We start from the raw sequence: 23,127 nt of genomic DNA, 5'->3' as shown, positions 1-23,127 counted from the left end.
TGCAGCCCCTTTGGACCTCTGCACTATGCCCTTTGGGGTCCGGCCCCTCAGGGACTGAGCCCTTTTGCATACATACCACAGTAATTTGGTTCCCAGGTGTTTACAGATACACACTCATACTAAATACTAAGCTGCAGCTACAGTAAATATATATGTCACCCTGAATAATATTGTGTAAACAGCATAGATTTTGCCTTGGATATCTAAGGGATATCTGCTGCTCTCTAAGCTTTTTTTTATGTTTACTTTGGTTGTGTGCTATCTTCTTTCTGCAGTTTTTATTATCTCTGTTTTCTTTCCCTCTTATCTCATACAGGCGTGGAAGCAGACTTCTAGGAGTTATTGTAAATCTTCTGTGTTGACGATTTTTGCTGTTTTGTTTTATTTTCTCCCTTCATGCGGCATTTCTTGTCTCTACCTCTTTCTCTCCCTGTGTATGACTTTACTCCGAAAATAATTTTCAATAAAGTTTCTTATAGAAGTACCAACTGGAACCTTATGAAAACAGACATAATGGTCTGATTGATAATGTGTAGAGCTCAGGTTTAGTTCTACACATACATTTTGGACTGCTCCCATCAAATCTGGTCGGGGAAAGAAAAAAACATCCAGGAGAACCTTTTGAGCTAACTGGGAGAAGTGACACCTGGAGCCCACCTACCAAAGTTTGATTTTAGCCAATCATGGCACCAAATGAAATATTAGCAGATGTGAGGAGAAACTACAACAATGTATGCTTTAACTTTATTGTTGTTCCTGTTTTAAAGATGAAATTGTGACAAAAGTGAATTGTGACAAAACAGATGTGATAGCATCAGCGATGCGTACATCCTGCTACTGTGCTATGATTATTATTATTCTGGCTTGGTTGTATACTTGGCAGCTCTTATATCCATCATCGCTATATGTCCTGCCACAAACCAAAATATTGAAATGTTATTGGCCCACCTGTTTTTTTGTTTTGTTGTTTTTGTCTTTTTTGTCGGACCCAAACAATTTAAGATGGAGCTGTAGAAGGTGGATTCTCATATGTTTGTTAAAACAGAAATTTTGGCATATATCGGCTTGCAGCCAATGATAACACTTTGGATGCACTTCGAAATGTGGCAGGGTGAAATTTATCAGAAAAACTAATTTTTAAAGTAGAACTGTGACTGAACATTCTGACAGATGAAAAAAAAACTTCCATTTGAATAATTTAAATTAAATAAGTATTTTATACCACTTGTAATACATAAGACATTTTTGTGCAATTTACTATGGATTTTCAGTTCACTGTGTTTGTTTGATTGTGTAAGTAACGTTTTTCAAGAATAAAAATATTACTCCTATGATGTCCAGGTCTCAAAAATCATGTATCAAGTATGATACACTTGGTGTTAAAGGGATAAATGGTAAAAGACCTGTACTTATTTACCTTAGGCCTACATTCAGTCATTAACCTATTCACACATTCACACAGTGATGGTGGCAAGCTAAACTGTAGCCTCAGCTGCCCTTGAACACACTGATCGAAGCATGAAGCCCTATGCAACTTTAAACTATCTTTTGTAAAAAGCTTTTATCTTAAATATTAACCAGAAACATATTACTGATAGAATCAAAATGTCCATGTTTTCTAATAACATGGAACATAGCCTTACTGTAGAACAGCCATAGCATCAAGTATTTGGTTGTCCCGACTTGAGTTTGTTTGTTTTGTTTGTTTTTTCTGAGAGAAGAAACCAAATAACCTAAAAATAATTTAGACGTCTGTGACCTCATCAACCCTATTATTACCAAACCGAACCAACTGTTATCATTAAATGGCTCTTAGTCGACAAGAGTGAACAAACTGTAACTGTGTCCTTAAAGGATAAAAAGCTCTCCTTCAAAAAGAAAAGTGGGAAAGAAAGATTGGCAATATAACCTAAAATAATGTGTTCTCGTGATAAAAGAAATGTTGAAGAGTATACAAAACAACAAAAGGCCCCTAAGAATTTACAGTGCGAAACATAAACAGTATTTCTCAATTTATCAGGGGAGGCCATCTGTTTACTACTCCAAATTCAATTATACAACATTTTGTTAATTATGTGGCTGGGGATTAGCTAAACAAAGAACAGAAAAATGTTATTGTAAACCAGCTAAGGAGATGATTAGACACTTTCAAAAACTCTTTCAGGGCAAATCTAATTGTGTTTAAAGGTTTGTGTATGTGTGTGCTCATGCTTTGGCATCAGATTATTTGTTGTTGGGTTTTTTATTTCTGTCAAACTGAGGACTGTTTGTACCAAAGTGAGGGCTCTTTGCTGGTCCTCACCTCATGTTTTTTTTTCTAACCAGAGTTTTGAAATAAGGTGTGAATTGAATTTAGGTCCGGATTAGAGGTAAGTATGCACTGGTAACGGTTAGGTTAGGGTTGTTATCAAGGTTAAGGCATAGAAAATGGTTGAAAATGACTGATTATCAATCGAAGTCAACACATGGTCCTCTAGCAAGATGAAAATGTGTGCAAATGTGTATGAGTGAGTGAATCACTACCCATCACCCCAGCTGGTGAGGATGTGACACTTCAACTGATATTACTGGGATGAGAAAATCTCCCTGCAAGGACAAAATGTAAGTTTCCCTCATCCAAGGTTTAGAACCAAGACAGGATTGAGATTCAGTATCTTTTTTTTTGTTTGTTGGCTTGTTTTTGCCAGACTTTAGATTGAGACAATTTTAACAGTAGTTCTTTAACGAGTTGATTATTTGAGGGCTACACAGAGTCACTCCATCTAAATGCAAAAAATTATGCACATCCAATTCAATTTTCCATATTAAAAGATATTACTTTTAAGGACAGAAATAATAAGGATTAATTACACGGTTTCAAGACTCCTAGTTTTCAGGTTGTACTGTAGAAAGCTTAAATCTGCTAAATTACTTTAAATATACAACAGTTTTATTGGTCTTGGTTAAATATCTTTAAATTAGGAATATGTAGCCAACTCAGCCTTTAATAATATTTCCAATGGCTCACTTCCATGCGGTTTCGTAGTCCTGGGTCGTCTCATGGACCTCCTCCAGGTGGGGCGTGTCTAAAACACCTCCTGATGGAAGTATCAGGAGGCATTTGAAAAAGATGTCCAAGCAACCTCTGCTCTCTACATGTGGAGGAGGTGCGGCTCTACTCCGAACCTCTCTTGGATGACTGAGCTCCCTGCTTTATCTCTAAGACAGAGCCCAGCCATCAAAGGTCATTTAAGCCGCTAGTATCTGGGGATCTGTTCTTGTGAGCATGATCCCGATTTCATGACCATAGGTGAGAGTAGGTATGTAGACCAACCGGTCAATTGAAAACTTTGCCTTTTGTCTCAGCACTCTCTTGACCACAACAGAAAGGTGCTGTGTTTCTTACACTGTTCACTTTATCAGTCTCCTACTCCATTCTCCCTTCATAGGACCCCGAGATACTTGAACTTCTTCACTTGATTCAGGAACTTTCCTCCAATCTGAATGGAAGACGCCGCCTTTTTCTGGTCAAGAATAATAGCCTTGGATTTGGAGGAGCTAATCCTCATCAAGACCACTTTACAATTTGCTGTAAACTGCTCCAGTGCAGTGTTATAGGTCTTGGGAGGAGGTATCCAGCAGAACCATGTCATCTGCAAAATGCAGGGACAAAATCTGCTGCTTCCTAAACCACACATCTCTTCCTTGACTGTGCCCAGAAATCCTGTCCATAAAGGTTATGGAGAGGACTGTGGACAGGGGGCCTGTATGGAGTCCAACATGCATCGGGAACATCAATGCGGAACAAACTCCTGCTCAACTTGTACAGAGACCAGACAATGTGTGTCACCTGGCTTGAGGAGATCCTCAAAGTATTCATTCCACATTTTCCTTATTTAGGGACAGCAGCTCCCCACTGCGGCTAAAGACATTTTTTAAAAACACTGCTTCCCCCTCTTCCCAGACAGTTTGCCAAATTCACTTTGAGCCTCACTGATTCTCTACAGAGGCTTAATGCATTTTTCTCTCAATGGTCTCAGACCAAATTCCTCTTACACCCAAGTTTTTCCATGTTGACCACCTATGCAGCAGCAAGTTTGGCCTAACAATAAATACAACCGCAGCTTAAAAGCTGCCGCATCAACAATAGAGGCAATGAACATGTCCTCGCACTACATCCCCATTTACACTACCCTGTAAAAACCAATCCGTGCCGAGCTTGGATCAGTTAACCACGCCAAGCTCGGTTCCTTACGACCATTTACACACTAACCTAGCACGTTTCCTCTCCTCCTAGTGATGATCTACGGTACTACTGCTCTCTAGAGGTAAACAAACAAATCAACATGGCAGCGCATATAACATTGAGGAAGTTAGTGGAGAATCAGGTGAAGAAGGCAGCCTTTGGTTAATTGACTTGTCAGAGTCGGCTTTTGGGAAGTGGATACGACAAACAACAGTCTAGTCAGGGCTTACAGATGAAGGAAACAACAACAGATGTTGAGACTCATTACGCTGCTAAGCAGAATCATCACTGGAAATAATGCAGCACGGTAGGGAAGCTAGTATTTTTATGAATGTCTGAAATTTCATGATTAAAGGGGCTGACTGTAAAGAGATGACGCAGTCTGCTGATGCTCTCTTTGTTATCTGAGAACCCAGCCAGAACTGAACCGCTCTGAGCCCTACTGGTGAACTAATACCAGTTTAGCACAGTTCGGTTGTGTCTGGTGCGGACCGGTTCAGTTGTGCATGCCATTTACACTCAACAGTTAACTCAGTTTCCATGCTCAGACCGATCTTGGCACAGTCTCAATAAGGTAGTGTAAATGGGGCTTACATTTCCCCCACTTCTTCCAGGATTTGGGAAATTCTCCCTCCAGAGGTGGGAAATGAATATGTCCCTGAATGAGGGCTTCACCAGACATTCCGAGCAGGTCCTTAGTACTCGCTTGGGCTTGACATTTCTGTCCATTCATTACTTATTAATATTCCCCAAATTTCAAAATTCATAATTAAATTTCCATATTTAAAAATAAAGAAAAGCACAGATTGTCACTGAGTGTTCAGATCTTTTCATGACTCTGTGCACCAATACAGAATATTACATGTAGTAACCCAAAGGCATTTATGGTATATATTTCATAGCCTCATCGACTTAGTGTTTCCTGGCTGTATATATTTCTTTTTTTTTTTTTTACTTAATTGAACTTATGTTAATTTCACACAAAAAGATAAGTTTCATAAGGAACTAAAGCGTTTTTTTTTCCTCTTTTAGAAATCCCTTAAATTCTGTTTAAGTCTTCAGAGTGACTAGCTTCAGGATACACTCTATAACTGATTACTGTTAGATGGATAAACATATTGTATAGACTGCTTCCTAATTTCAGTCCATAACCTTTTTGAGACACAGTGAGGCAGTAGAAGTGAAGAGAATAACTTTGATTTAATGTATCCAGGCAGAAATTCAAGAATTAAGTTTTTGAATTTAAGAGCAACCTCATAGACTCAATTTATCATAGGAAGAAATATACAGATAGAGATTAAAGTTGCAGATACAGAATATATGCTTGTTTAATATAGGAAATCATTTTATCTATTGATACTGAGATTCAAAGTGCATCAGTGAACTTCCCTTTCCCTCTGCACTGATACCTTGAACTCTAAAGCACCACTTTTGACTGCACGTGCCAAGCCTTTGTCAGAGCCTTGGCTAAAGCATCAAATGCAAACACAGTCCAGCTGAAAGTATATGAAAAAGTCAACACTGTATTGTACAATCATTGAGAAGATGTTTTTTTCATTATCAAGATGCTGTAAAGTTTTCAAAATATTGGTTCATGTTAAAGCTTGGGTCCTAAAGCAGCAACCAGCCACAGGTAAGGTATTTTGAATGGTTTGCATACTCCTGTCCCTGCTGGCTGAATAGAAAGGCTTAGATCTTTATACCTTTTCTATTCAATTCTTGATAGCTATCACAGGGAGTTCACAAGTCAATCATATTCTTTAAACCACTGTACTGCACTTTAGAACACTGCAATTTAGCACCAACATTCTGAGATTTTGTTCTGCTCTATTATTTTGCCATTCATTTACTTCTTTTGTGTTATAAGGACATTTGAAAATCCAGAAGGAGCGTATAGAACTGCAGGCGGGATATTTTTTTCCAGAGATCTCACAGTTCTACTTGCATGTAGGACAGACCTGAGTGGCAATTGTGATTGTTGTGATGAAGATGAATGAGACTGCACACACATATTCTCTCCATGCACACATTGAAATTAGATTTTAAAGAACTTACTACAACATTATATTGTTGTTGTATTGAAATCATGCTGAAAAATCAAAACAGCTCTTACATGGGGACTTTCACTGGAATAGTGCTTGATTTTTAACAAGCCTATTGAAAACTCTGCTAAATAAATGTTATTTTGTGCTCTAAATGATTGGTTTTGGGCATAATTATTCATTTACCTTTAAGCAATGTTTATTGTAAATTTTAAGATTTATTCTATGGCCTTTTTATTGATAGTTGAGTTAATATGCACCAGGTTCTGTACAGTATATTGACCTAAACTAAAAATCCTTTCATATATCAGAATTTAAGCTAATAGTTGGGTCAAAACTTGCACAGGTTTTCTTTAAAAAACAAAATTTAAAGTTTAGTAATTAGTTGTTAAAGCTCTGTAAATACACTGTATTTCAATATTGTCAAACATAAAGGCTCTATTCAAAAAATTATTTGCCTTTCTGCTAAACATTTTACCTTATATTGCTTTCTAGCTTTCCGGTTGCAAATTAATTTGTGACATCAGTGTAAGAAATTTGAGTATAGTAATCTTTCTTTAGTTGTTTGCATCTGCAGATGCAACAGTCACAGAGAGAGTGCAGGCTATGAGTAATAGGGTTGTCAGAAATATTGACACCCGGAAGAGTATCAATACTCAAACTCTGCATATGATACAATACTAATTTGGCATAATATCTATACAAAACACAACTGCTGTTTTTAAGTTTTAGCTGTTTTTGATTTTAGATTTCTCGCGATCCCGTTTGGGGTAAAGCGTGTCAGAAAATGGATGGATAGATGGATTTTAGATGTCAGGATTATTTGCCCATTGAATTCATAATTCCTTAGGGGGCCTTAAAATATAAATAGATGCCTTGCAGCTGAAATCACACACGTCTGAAAATCAGCTTGGATAGAAAAGGTCTATGGACATCAATATTCAAGTCTTAGTATCTGAGTTGGATTTATGTCTGGACTCTAACAAGATAGTGATAATTAATGAAAAAGCTTTGATCTGAACTTGGAAAAGAAAAAAAAACACAAAAGGTAAACTAGGACAAAACCAGGAAATAAAAGATTAGAATAATAACAGATTTGAAGAATGCATAGAATAACCATTGCAGACTCTGAAATGTTCAAAGGTTTACATTTTGATTTGTAACCAAGCTCTGCTTTAAACGTCTCCAAATCTTCCCTGACCTGTCTGCAGAGCTCTAGGTTTTCATGATGCTTTATCCTCTCTAGCCTGAAGTCTTCAAGGACCAGCAGGATTTATACTGTCCTCTGAATTCAGTTGTTTATTTGGGATTTTATTGAAGGTCATAAGAGAAACAGGGAATAAATAAAAAAATCCCAACACAAAATTGTATTGTAAAAAGGTTTGTAAACGATTTTCCCTCCATTTCACAAGTATGCAATACTTGATAGCAACAGACGATGAAGTGCAGGGAAGTTCAAGAGGTATAAATCATTTAGCAAAGCACTGCTAGCTTTAAACAAGCAAGAAAACAAGCACCTAAAGATGTTGCACATCACAATAGTATTGTTTTAAGATTCAGCGGCTAAAATACAAACAGAAACCTAATCTTCAACATATCATGAAAGTTATCATTTGTGATTTAATTATATCTATAATAATGATGAATCATGCAATGTAGTTCATTTCCCCCAATCTAAATTTGCTTTAGACTTGAGCGAAGTCCTTGAGGGCTCTAAGGCATACATTTATCAGACAAGGCAAAATGCATCTGTTTGTTGGAGTAAAAGAGTGAACCCGGTGAAACTGCTGATGTAGTTATAGAAGAAAGACTTACCCCTCCTCCATAGGAGGTTTTTTGTTCAGAAGAGGATTTCATTAGAAGCATCATTGTTGTCAAAACTTATGAGCTTTCCACGAAAACATGTTTAATTTCTTCTAATTCTGCCTGCTCCTTCCCTGATTTCTGAATGATTAATTTTATGTTCTCCAAGATAGTTTCACACATTATGCCACTATGAGAGAAAGAAAAGATTTTATGGTCGTTGCTTCTATTTATTTGAAGCTGCAAATTCTGTCTTCGAATCCAACAAAATAATCCTCTTTATCATCATCTTCAGATCAATTTTTTCTTATATTTCAAATGTGTCAATACATCCAACCCTTCAGAGATGAACAAACTGATTAAATCATAACCAAAGCCAAAAAAAAAAATTTTCAAATAGGACATTTACCTGCCAGAAGATGGTATCTATTGTGTTCCCCAGGAAACCTTCCCTCGTTTCAGATGACAGGAGCTTTGGACCAAGAATCGTCATGAATTCCTCAAAATCAACCTGTCCATCACCTGGAACAGGAGAAGAAGGGGAAATGGTGATGAGATCAACGTCTTGTTTATAAATGTTGGAAACCCATAAGTCCTGAAAATTAATAAAGTCATCAGTGAATCCCTGAAACCCCAACATTAAAAAAAAAACCTTAATAGAGATGAGATAAAAAGCTGCTCACTTTCACTGGATTAGGAGGATATGAATCACTTCAACTTATATAAGGCAGGGACTGGTTTCTGAAACAAAAACAGCATCAAGCATCTGTATGAAGTTGAAACTAATAATCCAGTGATGTGGCTGATGATCATGTTTTGGTAGAGTAAAGGTTTAATTCCCTTCCTCATGAGGAATACATCTGGTTTTCCATCATTGTGTCTAGTGATGTGTGAAATGGTCAGATACTTGAGGATGATGCACAGCTGTTACACCTTTGAGTTGTAAATGGAGGTGGTCACAGTGTCACAGTATATCTGAAATGCTGTGCAGGACGCACAGCTCTAACCAACCATATAAGAACACTCTGCCTGAGCAGCGTCTCTTTGGCATCAATTCAGGTCAGTTTAGTAAGTTTTTACCAAAAAGTCTCCTTTTCAGTAAAAGTTACTCAGAACTCTTACCTGGAATAATAGGTTATTTGAATAACTATAATATAATCCTAAGACAAAAGTAGATTAGGTTAATAACCATTTAATAAATCTGCTGTAAGCTATAATCAAACTGATAGCGGGCAAAACAAAACAAGAATACAGTATTTGGTGTTTTCAAAATTAAGAAAAAAACATATTGATCTCAGTTTCATAGTGTCTCAAGTAAAAAAAAAAATGTAAAGCTAATAAAACATTTTGTTAAATAGGAAAGCAAAAATTGTTTATAGTGCTTTAAGATAAAATAATAATGATTACTAAAGTTACACAAATGTTAACTATGAGTTTGTTATTATTTTAATGTTGATAAAAAGGAAATAAAAAAGAGACAACTTCCAACTTCCCATTATGATCACATTGTCCTTTCAAAGTTTTATATATATATATATATATGTGTGTATATATATAAAGATAAACATGGATTTAGGCATATTCAGACGAGTGGAGTCAGAAACCGTATGTAAATAACTTGGAGAACGCTGGGATATGACGAATGGAACCCCTTTATATGGATCTACTGTTCATTTAATCAAAATATGGGTTAAAGATTGATAAAAATATGAAATAAACAAAATGATTTAAAAAAACACATAAGTGAAAAAACCAAAAAACTAAACAACATATCAACTTTACCGAATGAACTACATAATCATAACTTCACTGATGTGCAAATAATATGGTGCAGACTTTCCACACGTTCTCGTAATGGTTTTCCTGTCACTGCTGAAGGATTTATGACTTTTTCTGGAACAAATAGAGGTTAAACTACAAATCTGCCTCCAAGATATTTAACTGGTACCACTTCATCTCACAGATGTGCTGCTGCCACTACTGTTAAAAATGTAGTAGTGCCGGTGGGAAAAAAAAATACAACCATAGCTAAACACTTTTACTCGTACTGTTACAAAATAAAATCATCTACCAAAATTCAAAGAGCATCTTAGCTGCAGTCCGCAGCCTGTCTAACAGCTTGAATGTTTAACAACATTCAATAGGTGTTGCTTTTTTTCATTTACCCGCACTGTAAAGGCAATGACTGTACTGCAATAGTATTGCTGAAAAAATATGCAAATTACTTCATACTGAATAGAATGAAGCTGTTTTCAGTTTGATTGTGATTCCAAGCATTTCTGCATGATTAGCACGCTTGTCAATCATCTCAAAGTCAAAGCTTCTACCTTTTTCAGACCAGGCAGCTAACACTTGTCTAAATGCTGATAATGTACAGATTTCTGAATCAAGGCTATATATATCATTGACACTGCCTAAATGTAGTCAGCTCTCTGCGGTTTGTTTTTACTTTATCTCAACTCAACTCAACTCAAACTTTATTTCTAAAGCACATTTAAAACAACCGGGGTTGACCAAAGTGCTGTACAGCAATCACAGTTAAGGAACATAAGATAAAAGCTAAAGGCTAAAATACATAAACACATAAAAATAGAATAAGATAAATGTTTCATTTAAAATACATTTTAGAATAAAATAAAATTTAAAATAAAATTTAAAATAAAATTTTGCCAAATGTCCACTTAGACATGATTAAAAGCCAGGGAGAAGAAATGTGATTTTAAAGAGGATTTGAAAACCTCAAAGGAGCCTGCTGAGCTAACATGCCAAGGCAAGTTATTCCAGAGTCTCTGTGCCGCTGCCATAAAGGCACAATCACCTTTAGTTTTAAGTCTGGTTTTAGGCATCGCCAGTAGCAGCTGATTAGAGGATCTCAGTGTTCTGGCCGGGGAATGAATTTGGAGAAGCTCAGTCAAATACTGGGGGGCCAGACCATTAAGAGCTTTAAAAACAAACAATAAAATTTTAAAATCTATCCTAAAAACAACTGGGAGCCAGTGCAGTGAGGCTAGAACTGGTGATATGTGGTCACGTTTACATGTGCCAGTAAGGAGACTTTTGTACCAACTGCAGACGGTGTAAAAGTGAGTGGTCCAGGCCAGCATATAAAGAGTTGCAGTAATTCAATCTTGTATTGATAAAAGCATGGATTACGGTCTCCAGATCTTTTTGTGGCAGGTACCCTGCCACAAAAAGTATCTGCTACTGTTATACAGACATTAAAACATTAAACAGACATTAACAGACATTAAAACATTAAACATGTCTTTGTATAAATCAGTCTTCTCTTGCTTTTAAGCTCTGAATGAAAACATTGACTCTATGAAAATATCACTGTCAATAAGCTTGTAACTTGCTTTATGTTAGATTACTTGCTTTAATGTTAGATTATGCTTTGCCATGGTTTATACACATTCTCTTTCATTCATTATTTGTCTTTTATGAGGGGGTGAAAAGTTTAGGGGTTAATCCACTTTTTTTTTAATGTGCTCTAAACTTACGGTTTAGCCAGACCACCGAAGTCCGTTGCTTGTTTGGTTCGGACCAACAGCGGGCTTTATTTTTTTTTGTTAGGTTTGCAATTTGTTTTCAAATTTAACCCTTTGCAAGTCAATGATAACTCAAAACAAAGCCTACAATTTGGACGATCATTGCTCTCACTGGTCAGAAATGACCACACAGGACGGAGTACAGGCCTAGAAATGGAGGAAAACTAATGGGAGTCCCAAATGCAGCACCTCTGCTTTGCATATTTTACTTTACAATGAAAAAACACTTTCAGCTTCCAAAACAGCTAATTCAATGTACATTTTAAGACTTTATTTCTGATCTTGTGACTGTTCGGATAATGTGTCCTAAAAGCCGAGGAAGCTTGACTGCTGATACTAAATTATTATTAAGTAAAACTAAATTTTAATTATAATTGTGTCAGCCTTTTTTCATTGCTCCTTTAGATTTCCTTTTTAATCATATTTCAATGAGATGGGGTTCTCTGTCAAAATCAAGGTGTTGATAAAACAACTTGCAGTTTACAGCACATCTGTGCTGATTTTCAAGGTTAGCTCGTAAATTATGACTCTACTTCATACATAAACAGCAGGAAAAACACAGGTCAAAAGGTCAAATAGGAGGAGGATGACAGAAGGTAGACTTGGTGAGTGGCATAAATATAAGAAAAGATGTGCTTCAGCTTTGAATACAAAAGAAGCAGGATACAAGAAACCAACAGTCTTTGAAGTTTACCCTGAACTGTATGAAATGCACCAGGTTGAAGAAAAGAAAATAATCAGAAACTTTAAGACAAAAAGCACAGAAGACAGGTCAGGGTGAGGATTAGTTTAAAGGGAGGGTTAGGTTTAAAGGGGAATGCCTTTTTTTACATTGGGCCCTTGATTTTATGTTATTACATCATGTTCTACTCACCCATATGAGTTTTGTGTCATTTGGAGCCGTTCTGAAGATATTCCTTTAGGTTATATCCAAGTAACGTTTTCCTATGGGCAACGAATTGAAGGCACAACTAAACTGTTCATAATTTATTCTTTATTCTTTATGTTATGCCAGCATTCTTAACATTTAGGCGAATCACTGTCCCCCAGATATTTTTATCTGGGGGACATATTATTTTATATTTATATTTCGCGTTGGACTGCTCTATCCATCATCATATCCACCTACCAAGTAAAGCATGTCCATTTAAAATACGTATTGTTGAGGAGAGCATTTGTCAGAGAAGTAGAAAGGCTAATGGAAGAGCTGAAAAGACAGTGTGTAAATGTATCATTCACCCTATGTTGGTTTGAGTCGCTTGAACCACGTACAATGGGGAATGTACGTGGTTCAAGCGACTCAAACCAACACTTTTCGCTCACATATAAAATGCTATGCATTGTGAAAACCAGAGTTTTACATCAAACTGGCCGTACTATACAGCGGGTACTTTTATTTACCAGAACTGAGGAATTGGCCAAAGTTGTGAGGAAGAAAGATGTATAAATCAGAACAAACATTGAAGAAAACCTGTTAGAAACTGGGCTGAATCAGCACACAGAGCTCAGATCTTCATTAGAATTGACCAAGCAGGGACCTAAATATGTGTCACTCTATCTGGTCAAATCCATAAGAAAATTCCCTGAATCTGTAGCTGTAATTTGATCAAATGTAAAAATAAATAAATATGATGTTGGGTCCAAATACTTTCCCTAGGACAGTATAACGAAATGCAGCTGAAAGATCGCCATGTTTGTTTAACTCTGATCTGATCCCTGAGATAGGATTGTACTCCCAACACCAGTGGGTGACGTTAGTCTGAGTTCTTCTGATATGAATAATATAATAATGACTAAAATAGCTCTCTTCCTGGCCATATGAATGCTCAGATATAATCCCTACATGCAGGTATTAGCCACAGCACAGCATCTTACTGTTATTATATGAATAGAGAATAAAAAAAATGGCTATAGTTGTTTAAAAGAAAAGAAAAGTTTTGAAAAGAATCACAAACACTGAACAGAACGAACCAGTGCTGTGAAATCAGTTCAAACCTTTTTGATTTCTTTTCTTTGTGAAAATCATGGAAGCATGTTTGCTTTCATTTTGTAGGCACAGTTTGTGACAGCTCAACGTTCGACACAAAGTAACTGAGTCACTTTCTGTATCCGTCACAGTCAAAGCCACCCGCTTTCGACTTTTTTCCAGCATATGTTCCAGAAACAGAACAAATGAATTATTACTGATGTGAAATTGTGATCATATTATTACGGTCACTCAGATTCGCTTTAAAAAGAGGCCAGGAGGTACAATGAGGCAGCTCTGAAAATCCAATAAAAGAAACACAGAGCGTGCATGTTGTCATGAAGGTCATAATGAGCTCATGCGACTTGGCACAACTAATAACCATCAATATATGCTGGAATAATCAGGGTCAAATGTTCACTGCTCCTCATCTGGTCAACATCCAATTCCAGTCATCTGCTAAAATCCATCTACTCTGTAATGCAGCCTTTATTTGATCACTTCCTAATTATAATTGAAAAACTGAGCCTTAAATTAAAAAAAACTGCAAGCGAACTTTTTCCGAACTCTGCTGAAAGACAGCAGGAACTTAGACCTCAAAATTAGTTTCATAAATTTAAAATGTACTCTACTTTTTATTAGCTTTATAAATAATGAAGGATAATAATGTATGAAATGAAATGAAAAGAAAAGAACTATGCATGCATTTGGATTAAATAGCAGGAATTCAGAAGGTAATATGGTTGACACATTGCTCAAATGTTTTTTTTTAATCTTAAGAATAATTTAATTTAACTGAAGACCTATTTACTGATCTGTATTTTTTTTTCTGATTAATCAAAAAACAAATAAATCAAAAATGATCATTGCTACAGCCATTTACTCAATACTATTCTTTTTAACACAGAAACAATCTTTAGAGGAACAGGTCATTTCCTGTTAAGAAAGAAAGTATGATTAATCACAGTATTATATGACTTTTTATATCTTACTTCCTGGTTAAAGCAGAGACTGTAAGAAGTAACTGAGACCTCAGTACATTCCAAATCATCAGTTTCCTGTTTGGCAAAACTGTGTTACAAAGTATTAGTATTCAAATCCTCTATGTACTGTAAGTATATACATTTTATTCATTCCTGCAATAATATAATTTCATTATCACAGCTTATGTTTAGTTTTCCACTTTGTTCATCAATTTGCTTGTCAATCTTATATTGGTATGAATAAAATGTACATATTGATGACATGGGGATTTTAATATAAAAATTTCTTTTTTGCAAAATAAATATCTGATATACAAAATGTACTTTTTACAGTTTAAACAAGGATCCGGTGGTTGGAATTTTATTCTTAAGCTGCCCAGTATTGTTTGTTTCCTCTCCCTTATTCAGAGGTGCCAACAACAAGTCATAATTATGAGACTTGGCAAAGTTTTTACACCACAACAATTCAGATTCAAGCCTTTAAAGCCTTGAACCCACAACACCATGGATACCTCAGCAGCTGTTCAATACAGTTTCAAATTTTTTCTGACAATTTTTCATTCTATTTCTTCAAGTAAATAACTCAAATAATAGGTTTCAGTCTGATTAAAGTATAACTTGTGTTATTAGTAGCCACATTATTCACCAAAGCCTTCGAAACTAAATGGAGTAATGTAGGTAGGCATACTTGTTGTTTTGTTACTTCACTATTTGGTAGCAGTATTCCTTCAATTATAAATATTTAAGGTGCATCTTTTTTTTTCTTTTTTTTAACCAGATGTGCTCCACATGCTTTCATTATGAAACACCCAGCAGCAAAAGCTCTTTGTTTTGGGCTGGTGAGAAGCTGCAGGGATGGAAGGGGCGGAGTGTCACTGTTATTGCAGAAAGTCTTGGCAATATGTATTTATTCTCATGCTTTTGAGTATATTTAAAAAAAATAATAATTATATATATATATATATATATATATACTTTTTTTTTTTTCTTACAGTCTTTTTTGCGTAAATGATACAATAATATTGATTGTTTGGACTACAATGGAAGGCTAAAGGTCATGTTTAAGTAAGTTTTTTTTTATTTTATTTATCCAATGTCTACATTGGAGTAGAAAAAAAGTAATAATTTTCCCTAAAAAATATAGAAAATAAATCATATACATTTTGACAAGTCCCAAATGTTTAAATATTTTCTTGTAATCATGACGGTGTCGACACAAAAGGACTCAGCACCGATAGGAATAATAGGTTGAAGCCATATATAATATAGCATATCTAGATTATAGTAGCTTCATGATAAGAGCAGAGAAATGGCTTCTTCATTTCTCTGGTCAAAGCCAGCTTTTTAACACTGAGCTTGGTTCTGCTGTAACATTTCTTCCTGTCAAAAGGGAGTTTTCCTCTCCACTGTTGCTGCATGCATGCTTGGAGAGAGGGATTTGCTGTGGTCAATGACTCAAGGCATTTAACTGGGTTTCCTTGGAAAGAAAACTGTTTACCAGTCAGTCTGGATGTGATTGATCTGCCTCAGTAAAGTGCAATAAACCATGTATTGTGAACTGGCACTATATGATTAACATTTTAAAAAGAACTCTCAATAAAATTAAGAAGATTTTGGACCATCAGAGTACTCTTCATCCAGAGCAGCTGTAAGACAGGCCATCAGCATCTACAGCAACTCATTAAAGAAACAATAGAAGGAGTTTCAACAACATTTAATTTCTCTTTCAGATCAATAAGGTATTTTTGAATTTGATTGGTGTGAGCTCCTGCGATGGAGTGGCGACCTGTCCAGGATGTACCCCGCCTCTCACCCATTGACAGCTGGAGATAGGCACCAGCACTCCTCGCGACTCCGCTTGGGTTAAGCTTGACAGAAAATGGATGGATGGTTTGAGCTCCTCTAACTCATTATTAGCTTGAGCTTCTGTAATAAACTCATATAGACTGGACAGTTACAGTAAATGTTCATAAACTTTCACTCTAAACATTATTTGCATCCCTTGCATCCTCAGAAAAATATGAAAAAGTTATATCAGCATAAAATCAAGTCAGAAATGTGGAAGGTAAAATGATTCTAGAGAATGCTAAATGAATTATAACAGATCAGAAAGGTTGTACTGTTATATTTTACACAATTTTGCAGAAAAAATGTTTTTCAAGGGGAACAAGTAGTTTAAGATATTTAAATAAATAAAAAAAAATACTTAAAAACAGGACAGCAAAACACCATCACATCTCGGGAACGCTTCAATAGTTGAAGCTGTGACTTTATATTGCAGAGAGAAGACACAACCAGACTGAACCTCCGGGGCTCAGAGCTCCCTGAGTCTCAGAGGAATCTGATCCGGATGAGTCACAGGAGGAGATCTATGCAGTCTAATGTCTTTAACTTTAATGCTGAGTCCTAAAGAGTTTAGCCTTTCCATTCCTAAAGTGAAAACACAATCTAAAAATCTAATATCAATTTAAAATATTTGATTACTTTCTCTCATTTTATCTTGAATTGTTTTGGTCTGAACACCTCCTCTCTACAAATACTGTCTGCAGGAAAACAATTTTGTTATCTGCTGCAGATAGCATCCTTTCTGATGTTTAGTTAAAAGGTTAAAGATATGATGCATAATAATAAAGGTTTCTGGCTTTTCGTTTGTTTTTAAAGGTTTGGAAAAAAGCACAAAACTGAATTCTTGTACAAGTAAAGAAGGTGCAACATTCAAGCCAAGTAAATAAAATAAATCTTAATTTAACATCGGGTAAACACAAAAGTCACAAACGCATTGTAAATGTTAAAATTGTACAATGACAAGCTGTTTCCCATACGTGGACAAGTCTTTTTACACCATGACTTACCGTCCATGTCTAGTCTTTGCATGATGATGGCCAGCTCCACTTCACTGGGCATGTACCCCAGAGACCGCATGGCCATTCCAAGCTCCTGCTTGGAAATGAACCCATTTCCATCACGATCCAACACCTTAAATGCTTCCCGGATCTCTGTCAAGACAAACAAGAAATTCCCTCAGTATCTATAAGCAACCGCCATCCTTCACATTATAGAAAGAAAAATCTATTTTTGATCAATGTTATTTTTATGATTGCTTTTCATCCAATCTATTTTATTTTGAATTTTTCTCTCTACATTCTGTGACCTTTCTATTAATGCAATGAAATGCTTCCTACAACTATTTTAACCTCCCTTAGTTAAGATAGCTGCCATTTTATCTTCCCCCCCTTCCTCATCCATAAAGCTCCCTCCTCACGTCCTTCGCTCCCTCTCCTCCTGTCTGACAGAGCTTTGTGGGCACAGTGTTATGCAATTGGTCTTGCACCACTGCCTCAAGTTAACAAGATCAATTCCAGCCATTGATTTATTTTCTTCACCTGCTTTCACAGCCTCAATCTCCTGTGATCACTTTTGTGCCTTTACGTGGCAAATGCAGACCTTTGCTGTGCTCCCTTTTCTGTTCCACCCATTGATTCTCATTTTACAGAGCATTTTTAACCTTTAAGCTCAGTAATCATCCAATGGCACAATGAAGAGAAGAGTGAGGTTTCTCTTGGGGAATTCAGTTTATTGTCTGCGTTAAAGACGTGGCCTTCAGTATATCAGGGTTTTTCTTCACTAATGGCAGTCACTGTACTGCAAAAGCTTCTAAGTAAGTCACTGTTTCTTAAAATATGTGCTTTTTTTCTTGAATTGAGCAGGTAAGTGATACACTTTGCCAATGAAACAGGACAGTTTACATTTAAAATTAGAAAATAGCAGTCTCTTATTTCTAATTATCTTATTTTAGGTGTAAAAATACTAATTCCATTGGCAAATCCTCTTATGTACTAACTAAAATTAATGGTAGATACAGTTATTTTAAGATGTCTTTGCTTATTTCTAGATCGTTTTTGCAGTGTGAGTAACATCTACCTGATTGACAAGATGGGAATTGCTCAAACAAACATAATCATTTTACCTAATAGTGTTAATAATAGCGTTATTCTGTTCATCTACACTGCATCATTTTGTTTTTTCTCCTATGACTCTTATGAAGACAGACTTTTCAGTCATTATGGCTACTTTCAACTATTCTGCAAATTTGTACAGTTTATCATTTTATTAAAAATCTTGTCCTGCTTTAAATTTTGTTCTTTCCTTATAGGGGCATGGTCTCATTGTATACATTTAAATTGAAATGTCAGTAGTTTATGCTGGTTGTATTTTTAAAAAAACAGGGAAAAAAAATTATTAGTCCTGCTGGTGGTTTATTTTCTATTTATTTTGAACTTTTTTTTCTTGCTCAGTTTGTTAGTAAACAAAGTGCTTTTGTTTACATCTACCATAAAACCACCAAAAGAGGTACAATATTACATGTGTGTAATGGGTAAACAAAACGTAATAGGGCTAATTAAGTTTGTACCTCCTAGCAAAGATGCAAACAAATAGCAAAAAAGTCCAAGATCCATTATAAGAAAGCAAAAAATATTTTATTCCAAGGGGGATTAGACTCTAAGAACGCTCGGCATACAATATAGATATTGGTATTTACTGAAGCAAGAGTTAAAACTGTACAGGCATTTAGACGATGGATAGTTGTACTTTATTTATACTGATACTAGTAATCAGAGGTGGCTAGTAATTAGCTACATTTACTTGAGCAACAATTTAAAAAAGAAAAGCTTCTAGGAGTAGCTTTACGGTGCTGTACTTTTTACTTTTACTTGAGTTATATTCTTGTAAAATATCGCTTCTCCTATCGCTTCTTGAGTAAAATCTCTGACTGTCCTCTGAGTGATTTGAACTATTCCAAAATCAGGCAAACATACAGAAAACAGTAGATATTAAAATGGGGAAGTCTGTTACCCTGTCCTAACATATATATACAGTTCATAGTAAGGATTGCTTTTCTAAGTTTTATGTTGAGAAGATAAAATTTGTAAAAGTATGTCTTCTGCATGAATTTGTTCTTTTATATTTGTGACATTTATTTATATTCTTAAGGTATTGGAGTCTTTAGAATGCCAGAACTTAAACATAAAGTCTGTTTGTCAGCATCACTTATAAACATTAAATCTGATGTTAGAATCCAACAGTTATTCAGTACTAAAGTAGCATTTCTAACAAATACTTTTTTACTTTTCCTTTATTAATTTCTTGGAGGACAACTTTTTACTTGACTAAAACACCTGCCCACTAATCTTGGTGTCTAATCCGCATGTTGATATGGCACATCTGTGAGGGGGGATGGATTATCTCAGCAAAGGAGAAGTGATCGCTATCACAGATTTAGACTGGTTTGTAAATAATATTTGATGGAAATGGTTTTATTGTGTATGTGGAAAAAGTTTTAGATCTTTGAATTCATCTCATAAAAAATGGGAGCAAAACCAAGTAAAGATATACCGGTATGGCTCCCTGAATAATATTGTGTAAACACCATAGATTTTGTCTCTCTAAGCTTTTTTTTATGTTTACTTTGGTTGTCTGTTATCTTCTTTTTTTTGCTGTTTTTATGATCTCTGTTTTCTTTCCCTCTTGTCTCATACAGGTGTGGAAGCAGACTTGTAGAAATAACTGTAAATCTTCTGTGTTTATTTTCTCACTTCAAGCAGTATTTTCTGTCTCTATCTCTTTCTCTCTATATATATGACTTTACTCCAAAAATAATTTTCATTAAAGTTTCTTAAACAAGTACCAACCGGAACCTTATGGAAACAGACACAATGGTCTACATTTGAAAGCAAATCTGTTGTGCTATCATCAAGCTCTGGTACATCTATTCCAAGACCGATATTGGCAAAGGAAGAAAGGAAGGAGGGAAGGAAAAAAGAGAGAAGAAGAAAGAAAGAAAGAGGGCTTTTTTCTGTCATAGCTCTTAGATCCTGAAGAGCACTCAAGATCAGATTCAATTCTGGTCTCATCAAAAATGCACTTACCTTCAAGTGGCAGTTTTATGAGTTTAATTTCCAATGAAAAACTTTTAGCCTCTGATTTATCCTCATTTTTCTCACCATGATGCTTTTTCCCTGTTTGTATTTGGTACTAACAGGAATATACTGATCACACTTGCTGCAGAAGATTGTATTTGGACTTAAAATAGACTGTCCAAACATAACCAGGATGGACACTGGGTTTATACAGCCTTATTTTATGATGATTAAATGGTTTGGGTATTTTTTTTGGCATATAACATGACTATGCGCCTATAAACATCAAGATTTTAACGTTTTAAATCAACCTTTTCTTACGCTTTGAGAGATGGTAAATGATAAACCTTCCTATGTAAGAAAGCTGGCTGAGCATGATATCATAAAAATACCATCAATAGCATTTAATGCATATACTATATGCTATATGCTATGTTTACCTTTTCTTATCTTTTTAATAAATCTTTTTTTTTTAAAATGTCAATAAATAACTCTGCTGGTCAAAAACAAACAATTAAAAAGACAGGAAAACATGCAATTACAATAAATGGCAAAAATACGCATTAAAATTCTTCCATAATGCTACCAAAACCACACACTATTAATGTAAGCAGCTCATCGAAATCCAAACAATTCACCAAAGTGGAGCAGAGCAGAAAGAGCCCAGGATTGTCTCTGATTGCAGAGAGGTTGGCTTATATCAGAGACAACCAGGCTGAACCTCCCTGGTGGAACCTTGTTTACTTGGCGCAGCATTCCCTCAGGTTTACAGCATCCTTTTAATCCCTTTCACCTTAAAAAATAGGACAGTTTACATCGACCAACTGGAAAGGCACAGCACCTCCAGCTCAGGGCTTTTAAAAATCAACAGGCAAACTATTTATTCAGCTAAATATACTGCATATATTTAATATAATATATTTGCTGAAATACAATTCAGTCTCCTTCTACATATAAAATAAAATAAGCTGACATAACCCACTAACAACATTGCTTCATAAGATGTTTTTTTTAAACTGAAAGAGTGGCAAAAGAGTCATAAACCCGAAGCTATGCAAATGTAAAGCAGGTATTTAAACGCAGGTGTTTAAAAAAGTTCAGTATGTTTCTAATTAAGTCGGCAAACCTAATGAAGGATGGTTTGGTGTTGCAGAGCTGCAAGTCCATGAATAAAGGGATTTATCCAGGGATAAATGGATTTTAAAAATAGATTTGCAATAAATGTTTTACAAAGAATGCTTCAAAAAGAGAAATTATGCAGGATAGTACAATCTTTTGATAAAAAAAAAGCCCTATTTAAGTCTTAGGTCACAGGGGAATGGGCAGATTAGCTTCAAAGGGGGTATTTAGATGATGTACTGCCAACATATAAACAGCATGCAGTGTCCCATCAGAGACAAAAACATACTGGATCACTGGTACTCAGCCTTACAAAAAAGAATACCCCACAATTCCCCATGCAGCTTTAGGACTCTGATCACTGTCTGCTTCATCTCATTTAAAGGCACAGGCAAAAGCCTGTGGTCCATCTGGCAAACACTATAAACACCTTACAGCCTAACCAGTCAGCTGCTCTGCTGTAAAACAGGATGAGCTTATTATGCTATGTCAATCTGCCAAAAAACAGCTGTACACACACATATATGTTCACACTGTTTGTTTTACTATATGTTATAATAAAGGAAGCCATGTCAGGTGTGACACTGGTCAACAAACATATGATGGTGTAAACAGCAATGACGCCTTTGCTTTTTCACATCTCTAAAAAGTCAAAGTGCCATTTCCAATTTTTTCTAAGAAAAAAAGCATTCAAAAATGTCAAAGTCATATTAAAAACATTTTACTACAAACCAAAGTGCCTCAGCTGAATCAAACAAGAACAAGTCACCCTTTATCTTTATCTGCACAATCAAAGCTCAAAGTAGCGCAAGCACAAAGTCTCTTCTTCCCAGCCGTTGTTGGATTTTTCAGTCATCACTGATTCTAACAAACTCAACAGGTGGTTGCATACAGTACCTGCTATGTTTATTTCATCATTATTCTTGCACTTTTTTAAATCGGTGAATACTTATAGCCTACAATTTTTATATGTTGTAAATGTCTCCTTCTTGTACAATATACAGTATATATCAGGCTAAGAAGGATTGGACGCAGTATTTGAGGCAGAGACATAGATTTCTCAAAAAGTATATTAGAAACAGAGCTGCAGTGAACAGCATCCGTGTCTACAGCAGGAACCTCTGCAGGAGAAGACAGCAGGTTAGTGGCCACGTCTACCTGGCGGAGGGAGGATGATAATGCATCTGCTGCCAACAAAATGCTGTGGGCGCCGCCCAGAGAGTCCCAGACGCTGATACCCAAGAGCTCAGAGGACAGGCAGGAGATCACAACTGAGCAGAAAAAAGAATGCAAGATAATCCTGAGGGTAAGGCCAAACCCAGTGTCATTGACATGCTTGGGAGTCAGAGTCACGATATCAGAGTTCTGAAGAGGTGCCTAAGGGAAATACAGAAAGGTGTCGGAAAAATAATTCCAGGTTTGTTACACAGACATACAGAATCTGGGGTGTAAGATGCTAGCAGGGAAAGCTTACATGGAGCGCAATAACTAAGTGGCTGGAATAGTGTACAGGAACATCTGTG

The 23,127-nt window shown here is 35.8% G+C and overlaps 1 protein-coding gene across 2 annotated transcripts in view; it reads right to left on the bottom strand.

The window, feature by feature from the left end:
* The window catches only part of LOC107097061 (calcium-binding protein 8), a 102,873-nt gene that overhangs the window by 37,924 nt on the left and 41,822 nt on the right, over nucleotides 1-23,127 (bottom strand). For both annotated transcript variants that reach the window (XM_015394039.1, XM_015394038.1), the window contains exons 3-4: nucleotides 17,420-17,563; nucleotides 8,480-8,592 (exon numbers count right to left, since the gene is read on the bottom strand). In XM_015394039.1, the coding sequence (XP_015249525.1) occupies nucleotides 8,480-8,592; nucleotides 17,420-17,563 (257 nt within the window). The remainder of the gene's footprint in view (nucleotides 1-8,479; nucleotides 8,593-17,419; nucleotides 17,564-23,127) is intronic.

This window comes from Cyprinodon variegatus, unplaced genomic scaffold, assembly GCF_000732505.1.
Source record: "Cyprinodon variegatus isolate N-32 unplaced genomic scaffold, C_variegatus-1.0 Scaffold668, whole genome shotgun sequence".
Lineage (NCBI taxonomy): Eukaryota > Metazoa > Chordata > Actinopteri > Cyprinodontiformes > Cyprinodontidae > Cyprinodon > Cyprinodon variegatus.
The sequence above is the reverse complement of the archived record's forward strand: the minus strand, read 5'-3'. Positions and strand labels throughout refer to the sequence as shown.